Source organism: Aspergillus tanneri, assembly GCF_003426965.1.
Source record: "Aspergillus tanneri strain NIH1004 chromosome Unknown AapTan_2_pilon_pilon_pilon, whole genome shotgun sequence".
Taxonomy (NCBI): domain Eukaryota; kingdom Fungi; phylum Ascomycota; class Eurotiomycetes; order Eurotiales; family Aspergillaceae; genus Aspergillus; species Aspergillus tanneri.
In genome coordinates this window covers 2,383,813-2,403,888 of record NW_022984629.1, presented here as the reverse complement: position 1 = coordinate 2,403,888, position 20,076 = coordinate 2,383,813, and the positions used below count along the sequence as shown (strand labels likewise).

General features: G+C 51.8%; 9 protein-coding genes across 9 annotated transcripts; 5 read left to right on the top strand and 4 right to left on the bottom strand.

Moving 5' to 3' along the window:
* Positions 1-2,280: 2,280 nt before the first annotated feature.
* ATNIH1004_000770 (uncharacterized protein) lies at positions 2,281-3,250 on the top strand (the record flags this gene model as incomplete). Its single annotated transcript, XM_033565476.1, has 4 exons — positions 2,281-2,493; positions 2,577-2,628; positions 2,686-3,000; positions 3,066-3,250. The coding sequence occupies 4 exons, from the start codon at positions 2,281-2,283 to the stop codon at positions 3,248-3,250; spliced, it is 765 nt and encodes a 254-aa protein (XP_033431233.1).
* Positions 3,251-3,980: 730 nt separating this feature from the next.
* On the top strand, positions 3,981-5,564 carry ATNIH1004_000769 (uncharacterized protein; the record flags this gene model as incomplete). The annotated part of the gene is made up of 4 exons (XM_033565475.1): positions 3,981-4,104; positions 4,160-4,263; positions 4,329-5,207; positions 5,310-5,564. The coding sequence occupies 4 exons, from the start codon at positions 3,981-3,983 to the stop codon at positions 5,562-5,564; spliced, it is 1,362 nt and encodes a 453-aa protein (XP_033431232.1).
* Positions 5,565-5,845: 281 nt separating this feature from the next.
* On the bottom strand, positions 5,846-8,368 carry ATNIH1004_000768 (thioredoxin domain-containing protein; the record flags this gene model as incomplete). The annotated part of the gene is made up of 4 exons (XM_033565474.1): positions 5,846-6,483; positions 6,548-8,053; positions 8,103-8,220; positions 8,276-8,368. 4 exons carry the CDS (start codon positions 8,366-8,368, stop codon positions 5,846-5,848), a joined length of 2,355 nt encoding a protein of 784 aa, XP_033431231.1.
* A 908-nt stretch (positions 8,369-9,276) lies between these two features.
* Positions 9,277-9,921, top strand: ATNIH1004_000767 (glutathione S-transferase family protein; the record flags this gene model as incomplete). The annotated part of the gene is made up of 1 exon (XM_033565473.1): positions 9,277-9,921. The coding sequence occupies one exon, from the start codon at positions 9,277-9,279 to the stop codon at positions 9,919-9,921; it is 645 nt and encodes a 214-aa protein (XP_033431230.1).
* Positions 9,922-10,183: 262 nt separating this feature from the next.
* Positions 10,184-11,208, bottom strand: ATNIH1004_000766 (uncharacterized protein; the record flags this gene model as incomplete). Its single annotated transcript, XM_033565472.1, has 3 exons — positions 10,184-10,243; positions 10,317-10,675; positions 10,770-11,208. The coding sequence occupies 3 exons, from the start codon at positions 11,206-11,208 to the stop codon at positions 10,184-10,186; spliced, it is 858 nt and encodes a 285-aa protein (XP_033431229.1).
* Positions 11,209-11,495: 287 nt separating this feature from the next.
* On the bottom strand, positions 11,496-12,833 carry ATNIH1004_000765 (WD40 repeat domain-containing protein; the record flags this gene model as incomplete). Its single annotated transcript, XM_033565471.1, has 4 exons — positions 11,496-11,750; positions 11,816-12,481; positions 12,572-12,737; positions 12,793-12,833. The coding sequence occupies 4 exons, from the start codon at positions 12,831-12,833 to the stop codon at positions 11,496-11,498; spliced, it is 1,128 nt and encodes a 375-aa protein (XP_033431228.1).
* Positions 12,834-13,167: 334 nt separating this feature from the next.
* Positions 13,168-15,243, top strand: ATNIH1004_000764 (putative G2/M phase checkpoint control protein Sum2; the record flags this gene model as incomplete). The annotated part of the gene is made up of 4 exons (XM_033565470.1): positions 13,168-13,190; positions 13,259-13,294; positions 13,354-13,663; positions 13,870-15,243. The coding sequence occupies 4 exons, from the start codon at positions 13,168-13,170 to the stop codon at positions 15,241-15,243; spliced, it is 1,743 nt and encodes a 580-aa protein (XP_033431227.1).
* A 772-nt stretch (positions 15,244-16,015) lies between these two features.
* On the top strand, positions 16,016-17,381 carry ATNIH1004_000763 (uncharacterized protein; the record flags this gene model as incomplete). The annotated part of the gene is made up of 6 exons (XM_033565469.1): positions 16,016-16,123; positions 16,199-16,281; positions 16,338-16,482; positions 16,566-16,601; positions 16,689-17,277; positions 17,341-17,381. 6 exons carry the CDS (start codon positions 16,016-16,018, stop codon positions 17,379-17,381), a joined length of 1,002 nt encoding a protein of 333 aa, XP_033431226.1.
* A 260-nt stretch (positions 17,382-17,641) lies between these two features.
* Positions 17,642-19,744, bottom strand: ATNIH1004_000762 (putative nuclear RNA binding protein; the record flags this gene model as incomplete). Its single annotated transcript, XM_033565468.1, has 1 exon — positions 17,642-19,744. The coding sequence occupies one exon, from the start codon at positions 19,742-19,744 to the stop codon at positions 17,642-17,644; it is 2,103 nt and encodes a 700-aa protein (XP_033431225.1).
* Between the last annotated feature and the right edge of the window lie 332 nt (positions 19,745-20,076).

Below are 20,076 nucleotides of genomic sequence, written 5' to 3'. Positions count from 1 at the left end.
CACCAAAACTTGGCAATTCGGCAGGTCACTCTGGAGTCGTATGGCGTCCACTACTGTTTCAGCTTTCCATGCCTCCTTTGTCACTCGGAGATTTGACCCATACTGCAATGGATCCCTTTAGCTAACTAAGCGGCGTAGTTGTTTTTCTTTTTCTTTTTCTGTTTGCCAACGTCGTCGCCTTCATAGGACCGTGGGGCCTCGGCGCTGTCCCGTCTGCGGGTTCCTCGAAAGTCCAGACCGCAGCCTCTAGGCGGAATGATTATAGATTGATTTGACTACGTTGGATCAACTTGGGCAGTCAGTCGTGTGGGAGCTTGGTCTATTACCGAATCTCGGCCGGTTATTTTATTTGATAACTTAACTATTTTCTTGGCCTAACTGTTGACATACCCAACTCCCGGTGCTATCGCGTAGTCTGGATTGACAAACAGGGATAGTACAGAGTAAGTACTTTTTGATGTCCAGGAACGTACAATGTAACGGCGCGAGAAAATTAGGAGCTTATGATTTGACAGATGTGCGTGCATTAGCTAGGCATATACTTGACCTCATTACTAGTTGCTCCTCTCCTGTCTTAGAGACTTCGATATCACGAGGTATTTACCAGCTCTCAGTCATTGTCAGTTCAATTTGTCTCCGTACACAATTCCAGAGGCCGATCACTTCAAGACCGTTCTAGTGAGGAGTGTATATTGCTACGGACATGTGCAGCGAAGACCAAACGCAGAATGTACGAAATAAATGAAGCGGCGTTAATTTCCTGTTAAGCGCCTCCTGTCCACTCGGACCAGTGGCTCTGAGAGAGCCATTCAATATTCGTCCAAGGCAACCAGACAACGAAAACTCTAATAGATGAAAAGCTATGCATTCATTGTGTAATCCCTGCGTGATCCTTGCCAATTGAGCATGGAATTGAAGTCATTTAGGATGTCTGGAAGCCAACCAATGGGCCGATCAATTTTAGGCAGACTATGGAGTACGGAGTACAGAGAAGTCCTTTGATCGTCTAAAAACCCCGAATCTAAAGTTACTATTCATTCTTCTGGGCTCATTTCTACATCATTACTAAGTGGAAGGTTCCAGATTGATTACTCGGATGGGTAATCCTTGAGTGCAGTGTTTTACTGTACGGAGTCTATCATTCTGGGACGAGATTTAGAGAAAGACGACTTTTGTCCTTGAATGCATACAAGCAGATAAGATTCAACCCCAATGAGTTGTGTATGTCATTTCGACTTTGTACTCACCGCTTGGTATACACCATAATCGATGGAGTAGATCAAAGCAGTCCACTTTCCGGAAATTAATTATTCGGTATAGCTACCACAAATGCGTGGGTATAGTGCCTAGAACATGCGTCATGCGTCTTATATTTCGCTTAAGTTACCGAGTATGAGAGACACAGTGTAAGACATGATAGAATAGACGCACTCAGGAGGCCCTGGGAAGGTATAACAAAGTGACTGGAGAAGAAAGAAACCAAAATCGACGGGTGGTTATCCCTACCTTAAAGCTTGAGCCCAAACATACACTTGGTTGGGCTTCCAGCCACGGCTTTAGTCATCTTAGAAGCCTAGATATACAGCTTTCCTGCTGTTTTCGGTCCTAACATATCCCTTGTGAATTCTCCGACCTGTACAGTCGGACGTATTCAACCAATTATGTTTTTCTACAGAGTGAATTCGACTTCCAATGTAAGGCGCAATTGACCCAAAGAATGAATCTAGTATATTGTAATATTGGTTTATCCCCGAGACTCAGACGTCCCGCCACATGCGGCCCATGGCCGGGGACGCCGAATGTAACCTGAGTTGGGCCCATAGAGAGAAATAAATCATCCTCCAGCTACAGGAGCAATTTTGTCCATAGTTGCATGTACTAGCAGGGTTTATCAAATAGTGTGTTAGCGAGAGACTAAATATGTTGACTAGCTCCTTCTACGCTAGGTTCAATAGCGGGTGTATAGCACATACCTTAATCCAAAGACCAAGAGTAAGCGCAAAAAAGTTGCCAGTTAGTCGACGCTCGAGTGCTCATTGATCTAGAATTTGCCGTCAGTGGCAACCATATCCCGGATTTTGATTTTGATATCGGAGAGTCTTATGCTGCGTAATTGGCCAACTCCCCATCGGGAGATTCAAATTTTTACTTCTGGTTTTCTCATCGACAAATCCCCATGCTCAGGACGAGGTAACTGGATTTTCTAGAATCCTGGCTGAGTCTGATGGGGATTGCGCTGAAGCTTCAGCAGATCATGATCTGGCCCAACGGCGGTCCGGGATGTTCATCTCTCGGCGGACTAATCCAGGAACACGAGCCATTTCTTTGGCAGCCTGGAACCTCCGTGGAATAAACTCCGTATATGTGGACCAGTCCGCCGGGAAGGGGATGTCGTTGGGACCTTCCACGGTTTCCAACGAGGAAGACGTTGCGCACCAGTTCATTGATTTCTGGAAACGATTTGTGGATACGTTTGATCTGCACGGCGGGAAGGTCTATGTTACTGGAGAGGGATGTACGTTTCTTATATTGCCTCGAAGATGCTTGACAAGGAGGCCGAATATTTTAACGTTTAGGGTGCCCTGATGTATAATCCGTTGACCAATACATTTGACCTCAAGATGCAGGGTAAGGCATGTCCCTGTGGTGGCATTTCTCCCGTTTTGTTCTAATCTGACCGGCCAGGATGTGACTTATGGGGTGATATCGTGGAAGCTGCCACATATGTGAATCCGTGCTTTAACATATGCCACCTCACGGACTACTGTCCCATTCTCTGGAATATCATGGGCTTCCTGTCCTCCGACGCAGGTCCCAGTAATTACTTTAACCGCAGCGACGTTCAGAAAGCCATCAACATCCAGCCCACTAGCTACATTGTCTGCACGCCGGATGAAATCTTCCAAGGCAAAGACCACCGCGATCAGTCCAAACCCAGCAGCATGGGACACCCTACCGAGCGTCATCCACCGTACCAAACACCATTATCGGACACGGAATGTTGGATTTCATCTTGATGACGAACGGCACCCTCGCTGCCATCCAGAACATGACATGGAACGGAGCACAGGGGTTCCAAAAACTGCCGACGGAGCCGCTATTCGCACCCTATCATCCCAAATATGCAGAATTCGTTGGTGAGAACAGCTCCGATCCTCCCCCTTCGACCCACATTGCCGGATCCGGGTTCCTGGGCCTCGTGCACACTAAGCGTCCCCCTCAGCACGGTGGATATGGCAGGACACCGTAAGTATACCCGGCTTGGGACATGTCCCTATGAACGGTGATTGACTTGAGCGTTTTCAACTGCAGAGGTTCCTCTGTATTCTCCAGGTGCCGCTTTCCGACACTTATAATTTCTCCTCGGGCGAATCCATAATTTATCCGTTTTACCTCTGGGGCTGGATAATCCGTATTGCCTAGGTTGTAAATTTTATTTTCGTATATATATATATCTGGAACATGTATTTCTAGTGGATGAAGTGCTTGAATCAAAAGCAAAGTCACAAAGATGATTGGTGCACAGAGCACCAGAACTCAACCCACCCAATGCTTGTGATATCCTAACAGGATACCTTGTTTCCTCTCCGGGACTAGTCCCAAACCCAATGTACAGTCTGCCATTCACAAGAAGCCTCTTCTCGAAGATCCTCGGCGGCATTGAGACACGCCGGGGGTTTCGATCCAACCTCCATGATTCTTGAACGAGACAAACACAAGAGGAGGCACTGTTTCGGTATCTCATCTCCTTAGGTAGTCCTTATATCTCTCTGGACAAATCAAGCAAGCTAAGCATTGACCGATGGGTCCCGCCAATCCACATCAACCCTAATCCGGCGATCACATATTGATTCTCCTTCTCGTTTTGCTTTTTCTTTTTTTTTTTTTTTTCTCTCTCTTTCTTCCCTTTTTACTCCCTCCCTCCTATACCTACTGATCCACTTCATCGTCGCATCCTAATTGTCTGTTTTCGTCTCATAATGCCTGGTGTTTCGGACATCGATGTCCCGCCGAACCCGCGATATCTGTTCCGCCAACCCTTGGCGCTGCAGTGGTTCGATAATGGGAAGTTGGTGAAGCGTCAGGAGGAGGAACGTCAGGCCGGTGAGTGTATCTAAGCTATTGACCTGCGTGGAAACTCATTCATGACATCACGCAGGACGATTCGAACTGTTCCTGGACCTTCTCTATGTTGCGATTCTGGCAAACTTCGCCGAGGCTCTGGCGGAGCATATCACGGGTGCGAGATTGGTTATGTACATTGTACGCCGATGCGGCATCGAGTATTTTTATTCCTTCATGTGTTGCTGACAGCAGACTTAATTTAGCTCATCCTGGCTCCCTCCTGGCACGTATGGAGCGATCTCCGCGAACTGATGAATTCCTTCTACAACGACGACCTGCTGCAACGCGTGCTCATTCTCTGGGTGATGGCGGTATTGGTAGTCTACGGCAACAATGCCACCCTGGTCGACAAGGACCTCGGCGCCATGCGCGCCACTGTCGCCGCATACATGGTGGCACGAGTGTCCTGCAACGCAGCGCACTTATTTTACTCATTCGCCAGCTACCACCACCGTGCGCAGCAACGTCTCTGGGCTCTCCTGGCCTCAATGGCCCTGTGTATCTACATTCCGCTGTACGTTGGATCCATCTCGATCCGCAGCAAGATCGCCGTCGCCGCCGTCGGGGTGGTGGCGGAGCAGTGCGTCTGGGTGTTCTGCTATTCGCCCGCGGCGAAGAAGGTCCTCAAGGCGCGCTACACGACCGCCGTGGACATCGCCCATGAGATCGACCGCTTCGCTGCCTTCTATATCATCGTGCTTGGCGAATTCCTGTACCAGATCGTGGTGGGTTCGCCCGCCGCTATCGGGTTGAATCTGGGTCTTCTCCGCGCCGTGTGGACCCTCATCATCGCTTTCTGTCTCAACTGGATGTATGTCCACAACGACGGCGCCTTGGAAAGCACCCACCCCATGCGGTATTCCGTCTACACGGCGTTCACTTGGATTACCCTGCATCTGCCCCTGAGTGGCAGTCTGCTGGCGGCAGGGCATGTGGCGGCCGCCAGCGCCAAAGAGGATCGTTTCGGAGATGGCGAACGCTGGCTTCTCTGTGGGAGTCTGGGAATCGGCATGTTCTGTCTGTATGTGTTGGCTTTGCTGTTCGAGTCGAAAGATGAACGAGGGGTATTGATACTGGGAAAGGTACGTTGCCTTGTTTTTATTTATATTCCAATAAAACAAAGAACAGAAAGAAAGAAAGAAAAAAAAAAAAAAGACACGTCTAATCTGATTTGATTCTAACAGCATCTCCGAATCATCATGCGTCCCATCACCAGCTTGATCATCGTTCTTCTAGGTCTGGCTCATTCGCTCGATATCACCTCCATGATGTCGGTGATCATGGCTCTGGTGGCATTCTGCTTGATCTGGGAAAACGTCACTTCGCTGCGTCGCGACGCCAAGATCTGGGAACCCTGGGAGAATACCCAGTATCCGGAGGAAACAGATGATACGGTTCCAGTGGTTAGGGGGGAGGGGGAATCCTCTGACAATGCGTGAGCAGGTTTATATGATTATTTAGCTGGTAAGGTATATGCAGTTTCTCGGGATGGGTGTATGTAATGTTGGGTTGCTTGTATTAGTTTATTGAGACACCACACAGTAATTTCATGCGAAGTAACTGCATTGCTATTTGTTCATTCTGCCAAGTAGATGAGGCATCCTAAATTCAACGTACATACAATCTACAGTTCAGATATGAAGCTGGCCATTAGCTTATTCAACCCACACCTTAAAGAGGTAGATCGCTTATTTGTTCAAGGCCAAAAATAAATATGAGACTAAATATCAACCATCCGGCAACTGCCTTTCTCACAAATTAAGAGGTAATTCTTTGCAGGCTCGGACGGCTTGAGGTCCTTGAACAGCTTATTTCGCGTTCGCAACCAGAAGGACTGGTTTCCAACGAAATCACCCACGTGCGAAGGGCGAATATCCACCAGCGAAGCTGTGGTGGTGCACGTCGAACCCCCCGGGGAAACTTCGGTCCGGATCTTTTGCACGAGCAGATCCCGCATAGATGTCGGCTCGTCCACACGGCTGAGGAGACCACTGGAAGGTTCGGGGCCGGCCGTGATCGTTGCGGTGGTGAACACGCCTGTAATGTTGCGGGCTCCCGCTTCGAGGCCGACGATCGCATCGAGCAGTCCGACGAACAGGAATGGGTGCTGCAGGATCTCCACGGCGAAGGAATGGCACGTCTGGCGACAAAGTGTTCGGTACTCCTCATCTTCGAGCAGGTTTGCGAGACGGAGCAGATTGCGGGCGATGACACCGTTTACGGACGGTGTGGCTGATTCGGTCCCCGTCTTCAAACGGAGGAGAGGACCGGGCATGCCTGCGGTCATCGTAGAAGGCGTGCTGTAATACCCTGCTGGAGTTGATCCCGCATAGGCAAGGAACTGTCCATTTAAGTATTCTGAAAGCATATCCATTAGCACCAGCTAGCCCAGAAAAGGCGCTCCCGGAGGGGAAGGACATACTTTGCAGTTGTTCGGCAAATTGCAAGTAGCTGTCATCAAAGGTGGCCTCGTACATATCCAGCAATCCACTAATGAGGTAGGCATAGTCATCGGCAAATCCAGGAGTATCTCCCCTCGCCCCATCACGATAGACCCGCCATAGCTTCCCGGTTGACTTGTCAAAGAGATTTTCTTTAATGAAAGCCGCCGCTTTTGCTGCTGCCTCCCTACATTGCACTGCTTTGGAGCTTTCGATATCCTCAAACAGTGCACTACATTTGGCCAGTGCCCCGATAGCGAGGCCGTTCCAAGCAACAATGATCTTGTCATCCAGATCCGGGCGCACTCGCGTCCTCTCCCGATAGTCCCGTAATTTCTGCTTGGCGGATCGGATAATCTTGACCACCTCATCCTCTCCCAGACCGAATTCCCGAGCCAGTTTGCTCGGCGTGACCTTGACCGAAAGGACATTCTGATCCATGAATTCGTCGTGGGGATCATGTTCCGGCGCAATATTCCCATCCGAGAGAACTCCCCAGTGACGGGCACACACTCCTGCATCCCGGTGACCGAGCACCTGCGTTAGTTCCTTCAGGGTCCAAACGTAGAAGGCGCCCTCTCGCTTCTCCGTATCATTTGGTGTCGGAAGACTATCCGCATCTTCGGAGGAATGAAAAGCGCCTGTCGATGATTGTATCGGGCTAGTCGTTAAGTAGGTGGCTAGGTCGTAGACAGCACCCAGCAGCTCGGGGTTGTGGGTGATTTTGAATGCATCCAAGTAGACATCCAAGAGCTGGGCCTGATCGTACAGCATTTTTTCGAAGTGAGGCAGGCGCCAGTCCGACGTGACGCTATACCGTGCAAAACCATGGCCTATATGGTCTCGAATGCCTCCTCGGGCCATACTGATAAGTGTGTTGACTGCCATGGCGGTGGCGTTCTCGCACTCTTTTTGACCAACAACATCCGAAACAGCATTCGGATACGTTCCCAGACGAAGCAGAAAACTCAGATTAGCCGGAGTAGGGAATTTCGGTGCCCTGGAGAAACCCCCATGAACAGTGTCGTATCGGGAAACAAAGTGTTGGTAGGCTTCCTCCAACAGTTCAATGTCCAGCTCTTCATCGGATTGTCGGTCCGCTTGGTACGTGTGCGTCCCTTCCTCAGCAAATTCTCTCAGTTGCTTTGTGATCTCCTTTGCGCTGTCGCGACATCGTTGCTGTTGAGTATTCCAGACGTCTCGCAGCTTCTCCAGGATTTCAACGAATCCAATGGTCTCACTCCCCGGTAAACTGGAGGAGTTAGGACCCGGCCAATACGTACCACCAAACACCGGCTCCAGGTCTGGGGTGAGGAATACACTCAAGGGCCAACCGCCGGAGCCAGTGGTTGCTTGAACATAGTTCATGTAGACATCGTCAATATCCGGTCGCTCCTCCCGGTCCACCTTAATTGGAATAAATGATTCATTTAAAATCGAAGCTACCTCTTGCGACATAAAAGATTCCTTTTCCATAACATGACACCCTGCGGTCAATTAGCCCTGTCTCTCCCGCGTGGATGAGGACGTACGTACAATGGCATGCGGAATAACCGATGCTGAGGAAGATCAACCGGTTATGTCTCCGGGCCAAGTCAATCGCCTCTGCATCCCATAGCTGCCAGGCCACTGGGTTGTCCATGTGACCCCTAACCTTCCCATCGATCAGTGGGCTTTATTTTCATAGATGACTCGAAGCTCGAACTTACGTAGGGCGATCTACTATCGCGCAGGCGGTTGACCAGCTTGGGCTCTGGGTCGGTCCCACCGGCACGCAAATGCGCGTCCAACGGAGCGGCCATCCTGCACAGGATTAAAGGCTAGGATCTAAGTCACTGGAAGTGATTGATTGCTGGTAAGAACGCTCGGTCCAGGTCCGAGGGTCGCCGCTGAGTTAGCTAGGGCAAGGCGATACTAAGAGGCGACGCAACGATGTGCAGCCAACTAGAGGCAAGAAGCGGGGAAGGCAAATTCAGCTGCAGACCGACAGCACGATTCCAAATACAGCGTCAGACAACAAGTGGGATAAAAAGGATCGTGGGGGAAGCCTTTGATTGAGGCCCGCACCCGGCTGATCGTCCCCGCTGGCGTCATCGATTCGGCAGCATCACGTGGTTGGCATGCTGAGTCAGTGATGATTAATGACGTATAGAACTTCAACTCCATGGCTATCGGGGACTCGTTTGCAATGTCTCGTACTGTAGACATCACAGTGGTCTTAAACCGCTTAGCAAATGGCGGACCTGTGTCCTGATTATCATGTCCCTTGGGTTGACGTGGATATTCATGTCTATCGCTAAGCAAATGTGGCCTCGCCACCTAGTTGAATCGGCCCCCGGCTATACTAGTTCAACGCTAGAATATTACAGTGGGATGCAAAAAGTGTTAGCCCCCTCAATCCTGACCGCCGGTTCCACCCTACCGCCTACCTATTCTACCTCCATACCAAAACATGCAGACGCGTATATGAATCTCTCTATATATAAATCAATTACATTATGTGAGACAATGTCTCACCGTGTAAAGGAAGTTATTGAAGCAAATGGTTGGTATACAAACTTAAAGGTTTTGACCGGCAGAATTTGACGAGCTAGGTAGGCGGAGTATGTAGGCAGACTGGGGGGCTTAACACTTTTTGCATCCACTGTGATCCTCTGAACTGTCCTCAGAACTTCATAGCTTATCCTAATGGATGAGAATACAGGCAACCATGCTCGAGATATGGGGACGACGAACATCCTCCAATGTTCAAGCGCTCATGTGGTGTATTGGCGAGCTGGGACTGCCATATAAGCGCCACGACGTCGGACACATTTACGGCGGCAACGACACTCCCGAATTTCTCGTGATGAATCCCAACGGAACCGTCCCTGTTCTTCGAGACGGCGACTACGAGCCGCTATGGGAAACGGGGGCCATACTTCGGTATCTGGCTGATCGATATGGAACCCCTGCGTTCTGGCCCAAGGACAGTGTGGCTCGTGCCAGGGTTGACAAATGGGCAGAATGGTCGAAATTGAACATCGCCATGGCCTTTACGCAGCCGATCTTCTGGAAAGTCGTACGCACCGCGCCGTCCAAACAGGACCCAGCCGCAATCCAGGCGGCGATCGCCCACCTGGATCACTTTCTCGATATCGCTGAAGTGCAGCTGTCGCGGGGGTCGTATATCTCCGGAGATACGTTCACGCTCGCAGACATTCAATTCGGTCACGTCCTGTTCCGATACTTCGATATCCCAATAACCCGTCAGGATCGTCCTTGTTTACGTCGCTATTATGATGCACTCACGGCTAGACCCGCCTTTCGCGAGCATGTAATGGTGGACTACGAGGAGCTCCGTGTGGTGGACTGAGCCAGTGGTCAGGTACAGCTTCACATGTCTTCGATTGCATGAAGCAGTATAGGTTTAGGGTGTGAACAAAAATCGAATAGTAAATTATGATCTGGTCATTGTATGGCAAATAATAGTTCTCTGTTCTAGTCCTTGTCTTAGCAGTGAACAGTAATTTGGCTGTTCTTAGCATCACACTTATGCAGCCCCTTAATTCATACGAACTTCGACTCTTGACATTCCTTCTATTACCTGACCAGAGACCATAAGACCAGTAATTCCATCACTTCTGAATACGATGAGCCAACGCATCCAGCCCCTGTCCACGACCCACCATCCGATCCTACGCAACATCAGTAACCTGCCAAGCAAATAGAAATCTACCAGACAATAAATAAAACGTATCGATAACCCACCGACAACCATCTGGGCGCAAACATTGAACCGAACCGAACGACCCAGCTATGAGGACCCTTCCAAACCCGTCCTCCTTTGATGTGAGCATCCCCAAGCACGGCGTCAACAATCGACTCGGCAAACACCCCCGTCGAACAGCCCTTCGGTCCTGCCATCCCCGCTGCCCAGCGCGCGATAATATCCTTGATGAGGACATAGCGCGAAGAAGCCGGTAAAACGAAGACGGGCTCGTTGCCATGAAGTGAAGTCAGGACCATACCCACCATCAGAGTGACGACGGATACACCCAGCGGGGCGAGCTCCAGACGTAGAGTCTCGGAGAGGATGGACAAGGCCGACTTGGACGAGGATGAGATACCTACATACACAGCACAGGGCCATGGAGGGCTCTTGGATGAGTGGTCCACCACATAAGTAACACCAAATCGGGGAGAAGGGGGATTGGGACATACCAGCCCACGGCGTATTCAGGACGGAATGTGCACTACTGACGTTCACGACGCGGCCGCGATTGGCGATCAAGAGACCCGACAATACCTGCACGATCCTCATGACGCCCCAGAGATTCGTCTCGTAGACTTGCTGGGCTTGGTCGAGGTCTGCGTCCAGTAGTGGTATGGTGTAGCCTGCGCCTGCGTTATTGACCAGTATATCTAGACCGGAGCCGTGGTCCTCGATGGCGTTGGCGGCCTCGGTGGCGGATGTGGTCGAGGTCACGTCCAATTGAAGCGGAGTGACGTTGGGGTGAGAGGACAGACACAATGGGATCTTGGAAGGGTTGCGCGCTGTGGCGAAGATATGATGGCCCTTCTGCGCCAGGGTAAGAGCCAGAGCTGCTCCGATGCCGTGGGCAGAACAACCGGTGATGAGAATGGTCTTGGCTGGAGCCATGGTATAGGATGGATGGGGGATAGATCATCTAATCCAGGGGTTGGAAAGATTCGAAGTTGTTGTTCGGAAGTAGTTATAGGAGACCATTTTATTTGCCAGGGCTTGTCTGCCGGTGTTACCGCGTTTGAGGTTGAGCTAGCTGTACGACATTCATTCCAATCGTGGATCCTGCTATCAATGAGACCATGCGTGGTACAAGGGAAGCCCTCGCTTGGGTCGAGATAGCAAGCGACGCTGACAGAGGCGTATCACAAAGTTCCTACTATATACATTCATCCTAGAACTCGTCAGTCCTCCCCCATCAACTCGGCCAGTTCTCGCTCTTCATCCTCCGTTAGCATGGAGTCTGGGTTCGGCTGTTGCTCGTCCTCCTCCGATGAGGTCTTCTTCGCCCTTTCCACAGCGCTCTGGAGGTCATCGGGCTTCAACGACCACTGTCGAATGGTGCTATCGATACTGACGCTGACGACCGTCGACCCTACAAGAGCAAGCCCAGTGACCTCCTCGTAATGACCCGAAAAGGTATGGTAGAGTTGGCCGGTCTGATCAAGACGTCAGCAAACACCATGTCACCAAGCTTAAAAAAAAAAAAAAAGAAATCACTCACTGATCTATTCCAAACTCGAACCTCCTCATCTCTACATGCAGTGACGATCCACCCGCCCTGTTCGTATACCACGACATCTCGGACAAAATCCGGATGGCTCAGTGTCAGGTTGGGCTTCCACCCGTCTTCTCTCACGAGGCATTTGGTGGTTTTGTCCGCGGATGCAGTCCATAGGTCGGCATCTCGATCGAAGAACAGTTTGTAAACGTTCGTATCGTGGGCTAACAGAGCTTCGGTACCGGTGAGGTCGGTAGTGCCCTGGGAAAGGTGGAATTGTCGGATTTCGCGGTCACTGCCAGCGCTAAACACGACCGGTCCCTGGTCCTCTGAGTCCAGCGAGACGGGGTCGATAGCCAGGTCCTGAATGCCCTTCGCGTGGCCTTTCATGACCGCGATCCTCTGCCCACTGGCGATATCGAAGACCAAGATTTGGGCATCGGCCCCTCCTGAAATCAGAACATCCTGGCCACGAAATCTGGTGCTCACGACCGATCTCACAAAGTCTGTATGACCCTCGTATTTCAATTTTGGCTCCCTTGAGGCCACATCCCAGCTCCACACGAGTTTATCCCAACTCCCAGCAAACAAGGACCGGCCATCGGGGCTGAAGCAGAGGCTCGTGATGGGAGCCGATGGTCCCGTATAAACGGCGGTAGTTTCCCCTGTCTACACCCCCCCAGAAAACCATCGCTAGCTTAGTTACGGGTCCTCCGCGAGAGGCATCCTGGATACAAAGCAAGGATACCGTGCACCTACTTCGGGTATGATCCTCCTCACGGTGCCACCACTCTGAGCCACAAACACTGCACCTGCGTCCACTGGGTCGGCTTGGATCGCCAGTATTTTACTCTGTAGCTTGATAGGGGATCCATTGGTATTTCGAGATTTGGCGTCTTTTCGCTTCTGCTCGTCAAGGGCCGCCCTGGAGTCCGAGAGAGAGATCAGCGAGGGACGGGGAAGGAACGGGGACAACGAACGTGGTCTGGAAGAAGTCATCTGTGTGAGAGGAGCGCGACATGATTTAGGATCTAGAGATAATCCACGAAATGAATTCCATGAGATAAATTGCACGAGATGACTGCATAGACCGCACGGAAGAAACAGAGAGCAACAAGTGCACACGGAGCTCCTGCAGTCCGCCGTATCCCGCAAGCTTTTCCGCCACAAAAACGAACTTCTCGCTTGTTCTCCTTCTCTTCTCTTCTCTCCCTTTCTCTCTCTATTTAACCCAATTCTTCTTCTCTATTTCTCTATTTTTCTTTTTTCTCTTTTCTTCTCTCTCTCAGTGACTCCCCTCCCGTCCCCTCCCCTCTCTTTCTGCGCGTCTCTCGCGCATACTTCCCCCTGTCAGTATGGATATGAACCATTTAATAGGGTCAGTCTTCTGCCCACACTGGTCTCAACCAGGGTTTGTGCGGCTTGGCTGGAGTTAACACCTGGCAGTCAGCGCTTCAATCTGATCTCTAAGAGTGACATTCGGTATGTTCAATCGCTGTCTGTCCATCCTCCCCTTCAACTTGCTGACTCTCCCTTGCCAGCTACGTTGGTACCTTGCATGAGATCAACCCTGAAGCCTCAACAATTGCCCTCGAGAATGTTGTTTCCTTCGGCACAGAAGGCCGACGCGGGAACCCCGCGGAGGAAATTGCGCCCTCCACCAGTGTCTACGAGTACATTGTGTTCCGTGGCAGTGATGTAAAAGACATCAGTGTCGCGGAGGAGAAGGAATCCACACAGTCTGAGCAGCCCCAGGTGCCAGATGATCCTGCTATTCTAGGGGTAAGTGAAACCATTGATTGCTGTATCCTTTGGAGTCCCATTGCTCGAGAGTCCGCCGACCGGCCCACGGTAGGTCCGTTGATCTGATGATGAAATATATTCGGATGTAAACTTCACAGACCTGTTCTGAATAGCGCAAAACCATGTGGATATTTCCGTTGCCTTCCTTCTGATATGATCATGGACCTCGAAAGCGTGTCTGCCAACTCTCAAAAAAAAAAAAAAAAAATTACACTGCATATGAACAGAGTTTTTGCTGACCACTTGCGAAACAGAGCATGTCGCGTCCTGGACCTGGCCCTCAGGGACCACCTCCCCCTCAATCTCAACCTCCTCCCCAACAATCCCAGGCTCCTCATCCTGCTCCTCCTAGTTATCCTCAACCCCCACAATTCCAAGGTTTCTATCCTCCTTATGGCCAACGGTTTGGAGGACCTGGCTTCCCACCCGGTGGACCGGGATTCCCCAATATGCCGTACGGTGCTCCACCGGGATGGTTTCCCCCACCAGGCCAAGGTTTTCCTCCGGGACCAGGCCAGTTCCCACCTCAAGTGCCCATTGGCCCTCCTGGTCATCATCAGACGCCCCCTCAGCAGCGACCAGGTCCTGCCCCCACAGGCACGGAGAATGGGCCCAAGACCACGTCAGAGCTTCCCGTTGGAGACAAACCTGCCAGTCGAGATGCTACACCTGCTCCGGCACAGGTCGGTCCTATCCCCCCCGTGGAATCCAAGCCGTCCGTGGCAGAGGCCATTCAACCGTCGACCGGGTCCGTTCAGGGTGCACCGCCTGGGCTGTCTAAGGTCCCACCAACCGGGCCGAGGGGACGTGTGCAGCCAGCCATCCCCATTGCGGCCCCCACGAAGCCTCCTGTTCCGAGTGCACCAGGTGCGTCGGGAAGCAACGTGCCTCCAGGTTCGGCTCAGGCGGCGATCACCGAAGCCTCTCGGGCAGCCACAGCGGCTGTCGCAGCGGCGATGGCCAAGTTGCCACAGCCCACCCCCCAGAAGAAGCAACCGGGAGATGGCCCTGTGGAGCATTTGACGAAGCAGATCGCGGAGATGAAGCCCTATGAAGGTAGCCGTCCTCTGCGAGGCGGTCACCAGCATGCGCGCGGCGGGCGTGGTAACCACCGCAGCCAACACCAGGGACAGAGCAAGAAGGTCGAGGTTCCGGACACAGACTACGATTTCCAGACGGCCAATGCCCGATTCAACAAGCAGGACTTGCTCAAGGAGGCCATTACCAGTGGCGCCCCCGTCCAAGAGACCGAACCTCACCCGGATGGTGATGTATCCGAGTCCGCTGATCCCGGCGCTGATAGTACCAGCACCGTTACTGCCTATAACAAGGCCAGCTCGTTCTTCGATAACATCTCGAGTGAGGCTCGTGATCGCGAGGAAGGTGCTGGGGGCCGCGGGGGCCGGGGGGGTCGCGAGTGGCGTGGTGAGGAGGAGAAGAGAAACATCGAAACCTTCGGACAGGGTAGCGTCGATGGCTACCGTGGCGGCTACCGGGGTCGCGGTCGAAACCGTGGCCGAGGCTATGGCCGGGGTGGCTATGGTCGTGGCTATGGCTCTCGAGGTCGGGGTGGCATTCGCGGAGGTCGCAATGTCTCACAGTCGACCGGTGTGCCTACACAGACATAGTTTGTTTTATTTCCCCCCACCTTTTGAACGTATTTCATGATGCACTTAGCGATGAACATTCCCCCTTGGAAGTGAACGAGTTCCACGTTTTGTTTTTTTTTTGTTTTTTTTTTTTTTTTTTTTATCTCTTTCTTCCGTGACATCTCTGGCGTCGGTGGTAACTGGCTACGGATGCTTGTTGACATGCTCGGTGACCAGCTTGCTTTTTGCTTGTATTTGGGAGCAACAATCCATTAGGGAACACGGACATGGTATCGACTTCCTGGCGTTTGTCTTTGAATCATCCGATCTGTATGGCGGGCCTCGATTGCATCCTATGGACGATGGTGTTGGTCATTGAAACTTCCGGCGCATTCGGAGCCCATCCGGGACTCTATCCATCTGCATAATTTTCTCCATGCCTTCAGTTGTGTATCATAACGAGAATCTCGATTCGACCTGAATGAAAACCAAAAGGAGCCGTCTGGCTATCATCATCCATCACGTAAAGGCATCTGTCAGCCATTAACATTCATGATTAGAAATCCGCTCCTGTCCTCGGTCTGGTTGATCCCTCGGTTGAACCAGGAAACCAATTGAGTTACTAAAGTTTCTCCGCATTCTCCATAATATATATGATTATGACGTCTATCCCGTATTTTAAATCTACTACTCTCCACCTAGCTCTGAAATATGGCCTTTTCTGACCGTCTCCGCCAACTCTCTGCACACAACTCTCCGACACAACTCTCCGACACAACTCTCCGAAACCGTTTCTACGCGCCATACAACCATGTCCGTCCAGGATCCCAATCAACTACCATGGGACCCCAATTGCACACGATTTCCCTCGCGTGCAGAACTCCCCAAGATCCCCAATGCCCCGGACGACGCAGCCTGGGTCTGGGGAAAAGATGACGAGGTCTCTCCCTCCATATCAAGAGAATCGTAGCTTAACTGACGGTATCGGCATCAGCTCGGTCGTTTGAACCTTCTCACTCCCCAGCGAGTGAAAGCCGCCGCGGGGGAGATACGCACGGGGGAAATGGTTCGGCTGGAGTGAGTACATCTAGACTCCCACTCTACGACAGAATTGGATAATAATTTATGAATAGTCTCCCGTTAAACGTCCCAGAGACCCCAGCCTTTGGAAGAGAATCCTTCCAACATAATATCAAATGTCTGGTTCCCAACGTCGCCTACGATGATACTTATACATTGAACACGCAGAGTGGGACGCAATGGGATGGGTTTCGACATGTATCCTTCCCTTCTCCTTGCTATATGACATATATTTTCGATGGTAGATTAATTCTATTCCATATAAGCTAACACTTATCTAGTTTGCACATTTGAGTAGCCAGACTTTCTATAACGGGGTACGTACATCCTCTCTATCCATCTTCTCACCAGAGAACAAAAAGAAAGGGGGAAAAAAAGAGAAAAAGAAAAAACTAACTAGTCAGACCAAATCCACCGACATCGAAGGCCCAACCGCCAACCACCGCGGCAGCATCCACCACTGGGCTCAACACGGCATCGCCGGCCGAGGCATCCTCCTCGACTACCGCCACTACGCAGAGACGCATTCCATCCCGTACGATGCGTATAGCGCACATGCCATATCCCTCTCAGAACTCCAAGCCTGCGCCGCCGCACAGGGCCTCGATCTCCGACCCGAGTCGCAAGGCGGCGACGTCAAAGTCGGAGATATCCTGATGATACGGTCGGGGTTCGTGCAGCGGTATCACGAGTTCAGTAGCTCGACGGAGCGGAACTCCCGCGCCGCGAATCTGCAGTGGGCCGGGCTGAAACAGGAAGACCCCATGCTGGATTGGCTGCATGATTGCTATTTTGCTGCGCTGTGTGGGGATTCGCCGACGTTTGAGTGTTGGCCGTCTGTTCGTGGGGAATTGGGGTACTTGCATCAATATATCCTGGCGCTTTGGGGGATGCCGCTGGGGGAGATGTGGGATCTAGAGGATCTGGCGAGGAGATGTCGGAGGTTGGGGAAGTGGACGTTTTTTGTTACAAGTGCGCCGGCGAATGTTGCAGGTATGTTCTCTCTTTCTTTCTCGCTCTCTCTCTCTTTTTTCTTCTAGCTGACGGGTGGTACAGGCGGTGTTGGTTCCCACGCCAATGCAACGGCAATCCTATAGTTTCCTCGTACTTGATAGGATTTGTGTAGCATAGCTGGTTACATTTACTTTGCAGATGTTACTATGTCTAGTATCCGATTTAATGAACTCTCTAGTGCCATGCAGAGTCAATCAGTAATTAGACTATGCACAGTATACCCGAATCAAGTAGACATCCAAGAATCATTGCTAGTGTCATCATGTCGTTACATTCATAATATGACATAGGAAAAGCAGTACCTGCCCGGCCGTCTGTGACAGCCATAGAAGCAAAATCCAGATCAAAATATGTCATCTGGCCACCTGAATGACTCTGCCTTTTCCTGCACCGTCCGTTGCGCCTGTCTCAGACTGTGTGTCTCTCGCTTCCTGCCCATCTCCATCGCCAGCCGTCGGTCGACTTTGGCGGCTGTCGCGGCAAGATCTTTGGGGATAGGAGGCACCGGCGGGATATAGCTATAGCTGTAGCTACATTTGGACGGGTCTTTTCTCCTGCTGGAGCATGGACTGGGGGCGATCTGGTCAGGATTGAGGAGAGACTCGTCATCAAGGTAACATGTACCCTTCAAGCCATCATGCTGCTGATTCTCCTTGTCTTCTGAATCATGGACTATGGAATTATCGTTGGCATCCTCCGAGCGGAGGTTCACATGGCCCCTTTTCATGCGAAGAGATGGCGTGGCTCGGTTTCTCGAGCTCGACGCCCGTCTTTTTACGGATGGTGACCGTTTGCTTGCTGATCGGAGAGGTTGGGCCGATCGTCGCCCTCGCTCCTCCCCTGGAGAGCGTCCGTCCGTCTCTTGTTGCTTCTCTTGGTCCCGCGGCTGCTTCCGTTCCACGGACCCGGGGCTGTCTCGCCGATCCATCTTTGCTAATTTGGGCTTTCGAGAAGGTGTGGCCTCCTCGCCACGTTGGGAGATGTCGACCTCTTTACCGTGGTTCGGCATATCGTCTTGGTTTGGATGGCTGCTATTGCTTGGTCTCATTGATTGAGGATCTGGCGACTTTCGTTTGCGAGAAGGACTATCCACGGCCAAGGACTGTGGTTGGGATTCGTCTGGTGGTTTGGGCCTCTGGGTGGTGGTAGATTTCTCGGCTGTCTGATGGCGCTCACCCATCTCATGAGTCTCTAATATCTGTCGAACATTCCGCCGTGGTGAACGCACTAAAGTTGTTCCAGCTGCAGGTACAGGAGGCGTAGAATTATTATGCAGGAGTCTCTCCGACGGAAGACAAGGGAGCTCTCCGGGAATAAATTTTCGATGGTACGGCTTAGCCACGCAGGTCTGCGATAGAAATTCGTCCTCGCTCATGAGCTCTTGAAGCTCCTGCCGGGCTCGTTCAAGCTTCTCCTCGAGGTCGCTAACTCGCTTTAACAGCTTGGCTTGCCTCTGAAGCTCCTTCCGCGACATCTGCCGTCGCACTTCCGGATATCCAGTATCATCTGACCGTCTATTTGTAAGAAGAGACATCGACGGAATCCCGAGGGACGACTTGGCTTTTCGAAGCTCTTGGAACGAACTCCTGAGCGAAACCCCCGATCCAATTCCTTCGCCGGAACTTTGTCGTGAGTGACGTCCCACCTGTTTGTAATCCATCTTCTCCTGAATCGACTTCCATGTCGTATCTGCAAGGTTGTTGGGCCCCACTTGCATGCTTTGCATATAGCTTCCCTTCACCGTACCTTTGTATCCCGCTTTCTTCAGCTCCGCGTAGGCCTTCTCCGCCCGCGCAAGCGTATCGTCCGCCGGCTTCTGTGTCTCCGAGCCCTTCCAGATATCGGAGACATTCCCAAGCACACCAAATGGATTGAATGCGGATGCAATGGCTTTTCCGAACCGAAAAATCCCCGAAGATTTCTGGCTGGGACCACTCCCATCGTTCACGGATTTGCTGTTGGCGTCCCGCATGAAGATACTCGGTGGCTTCTCGCTTACGCTGTCATTCATGGTGCCCTCGACGAAGCGGGAGCGACGACCCCGGTTTCCCAGCCGTCGTCCAATCGTGCGCGGCGAGCCGCCGTGGGAGCCTGAAATTCTGCCGGGGCTATAGAACGGCCAGCGATGGCTGGTTGTGGGTTCCTTACGCGAAGTATCCTCGCCATGATCAAGGGGCCAATCGTTGGACCGTCGTCGCTTTGTCGAGTGACTGGATACCGAGCGGGCCTTCGTCGGCTGTTGTGGAGAGGCAAGCTCCTCTATGGCGTCATCGAACTGGCCGGACTCCTCTTCGGACGATAGGTCGAACTCGTCGTAGTAGACACCGCTACTGCTGCGCGAGTGCTTCTGGGAATAAGAATACGGGGACTCGTCGTGACTGCAGGTCTGTGCAAGCGATTGCTGCAGCTGGTGGCTTGGGTCGACCTCGTCCACGTTGGATGACATCTGGATTGGCGTGGGAGAGGTGGTAAGCAGGTGTGAGTCGGAGACAATGATGAGCGCAAGGAGGTGAAAAGGCCACGGGTAGGGTTGACGAACCTCGGCAGCAGCTCTGCACTCCGTCATCCCTCGTATTGCCTATTGCTTTCTTTCTTTCTTTCTTGCTTCCTGCTCTTCCCCTTCCACTTCCACCGTAGAACAATAGATATTCCAAGTAGATGGACAGGGAGACTGATCGAAGAAGAAGCAGAAAAGAGGATGGACGAGTCCTGTGAGAGGGGCGGTGAGGAGAGAAAAGAGGGGAGAGTCCTGGAGTTGAATTGTTGATTGTTTACATT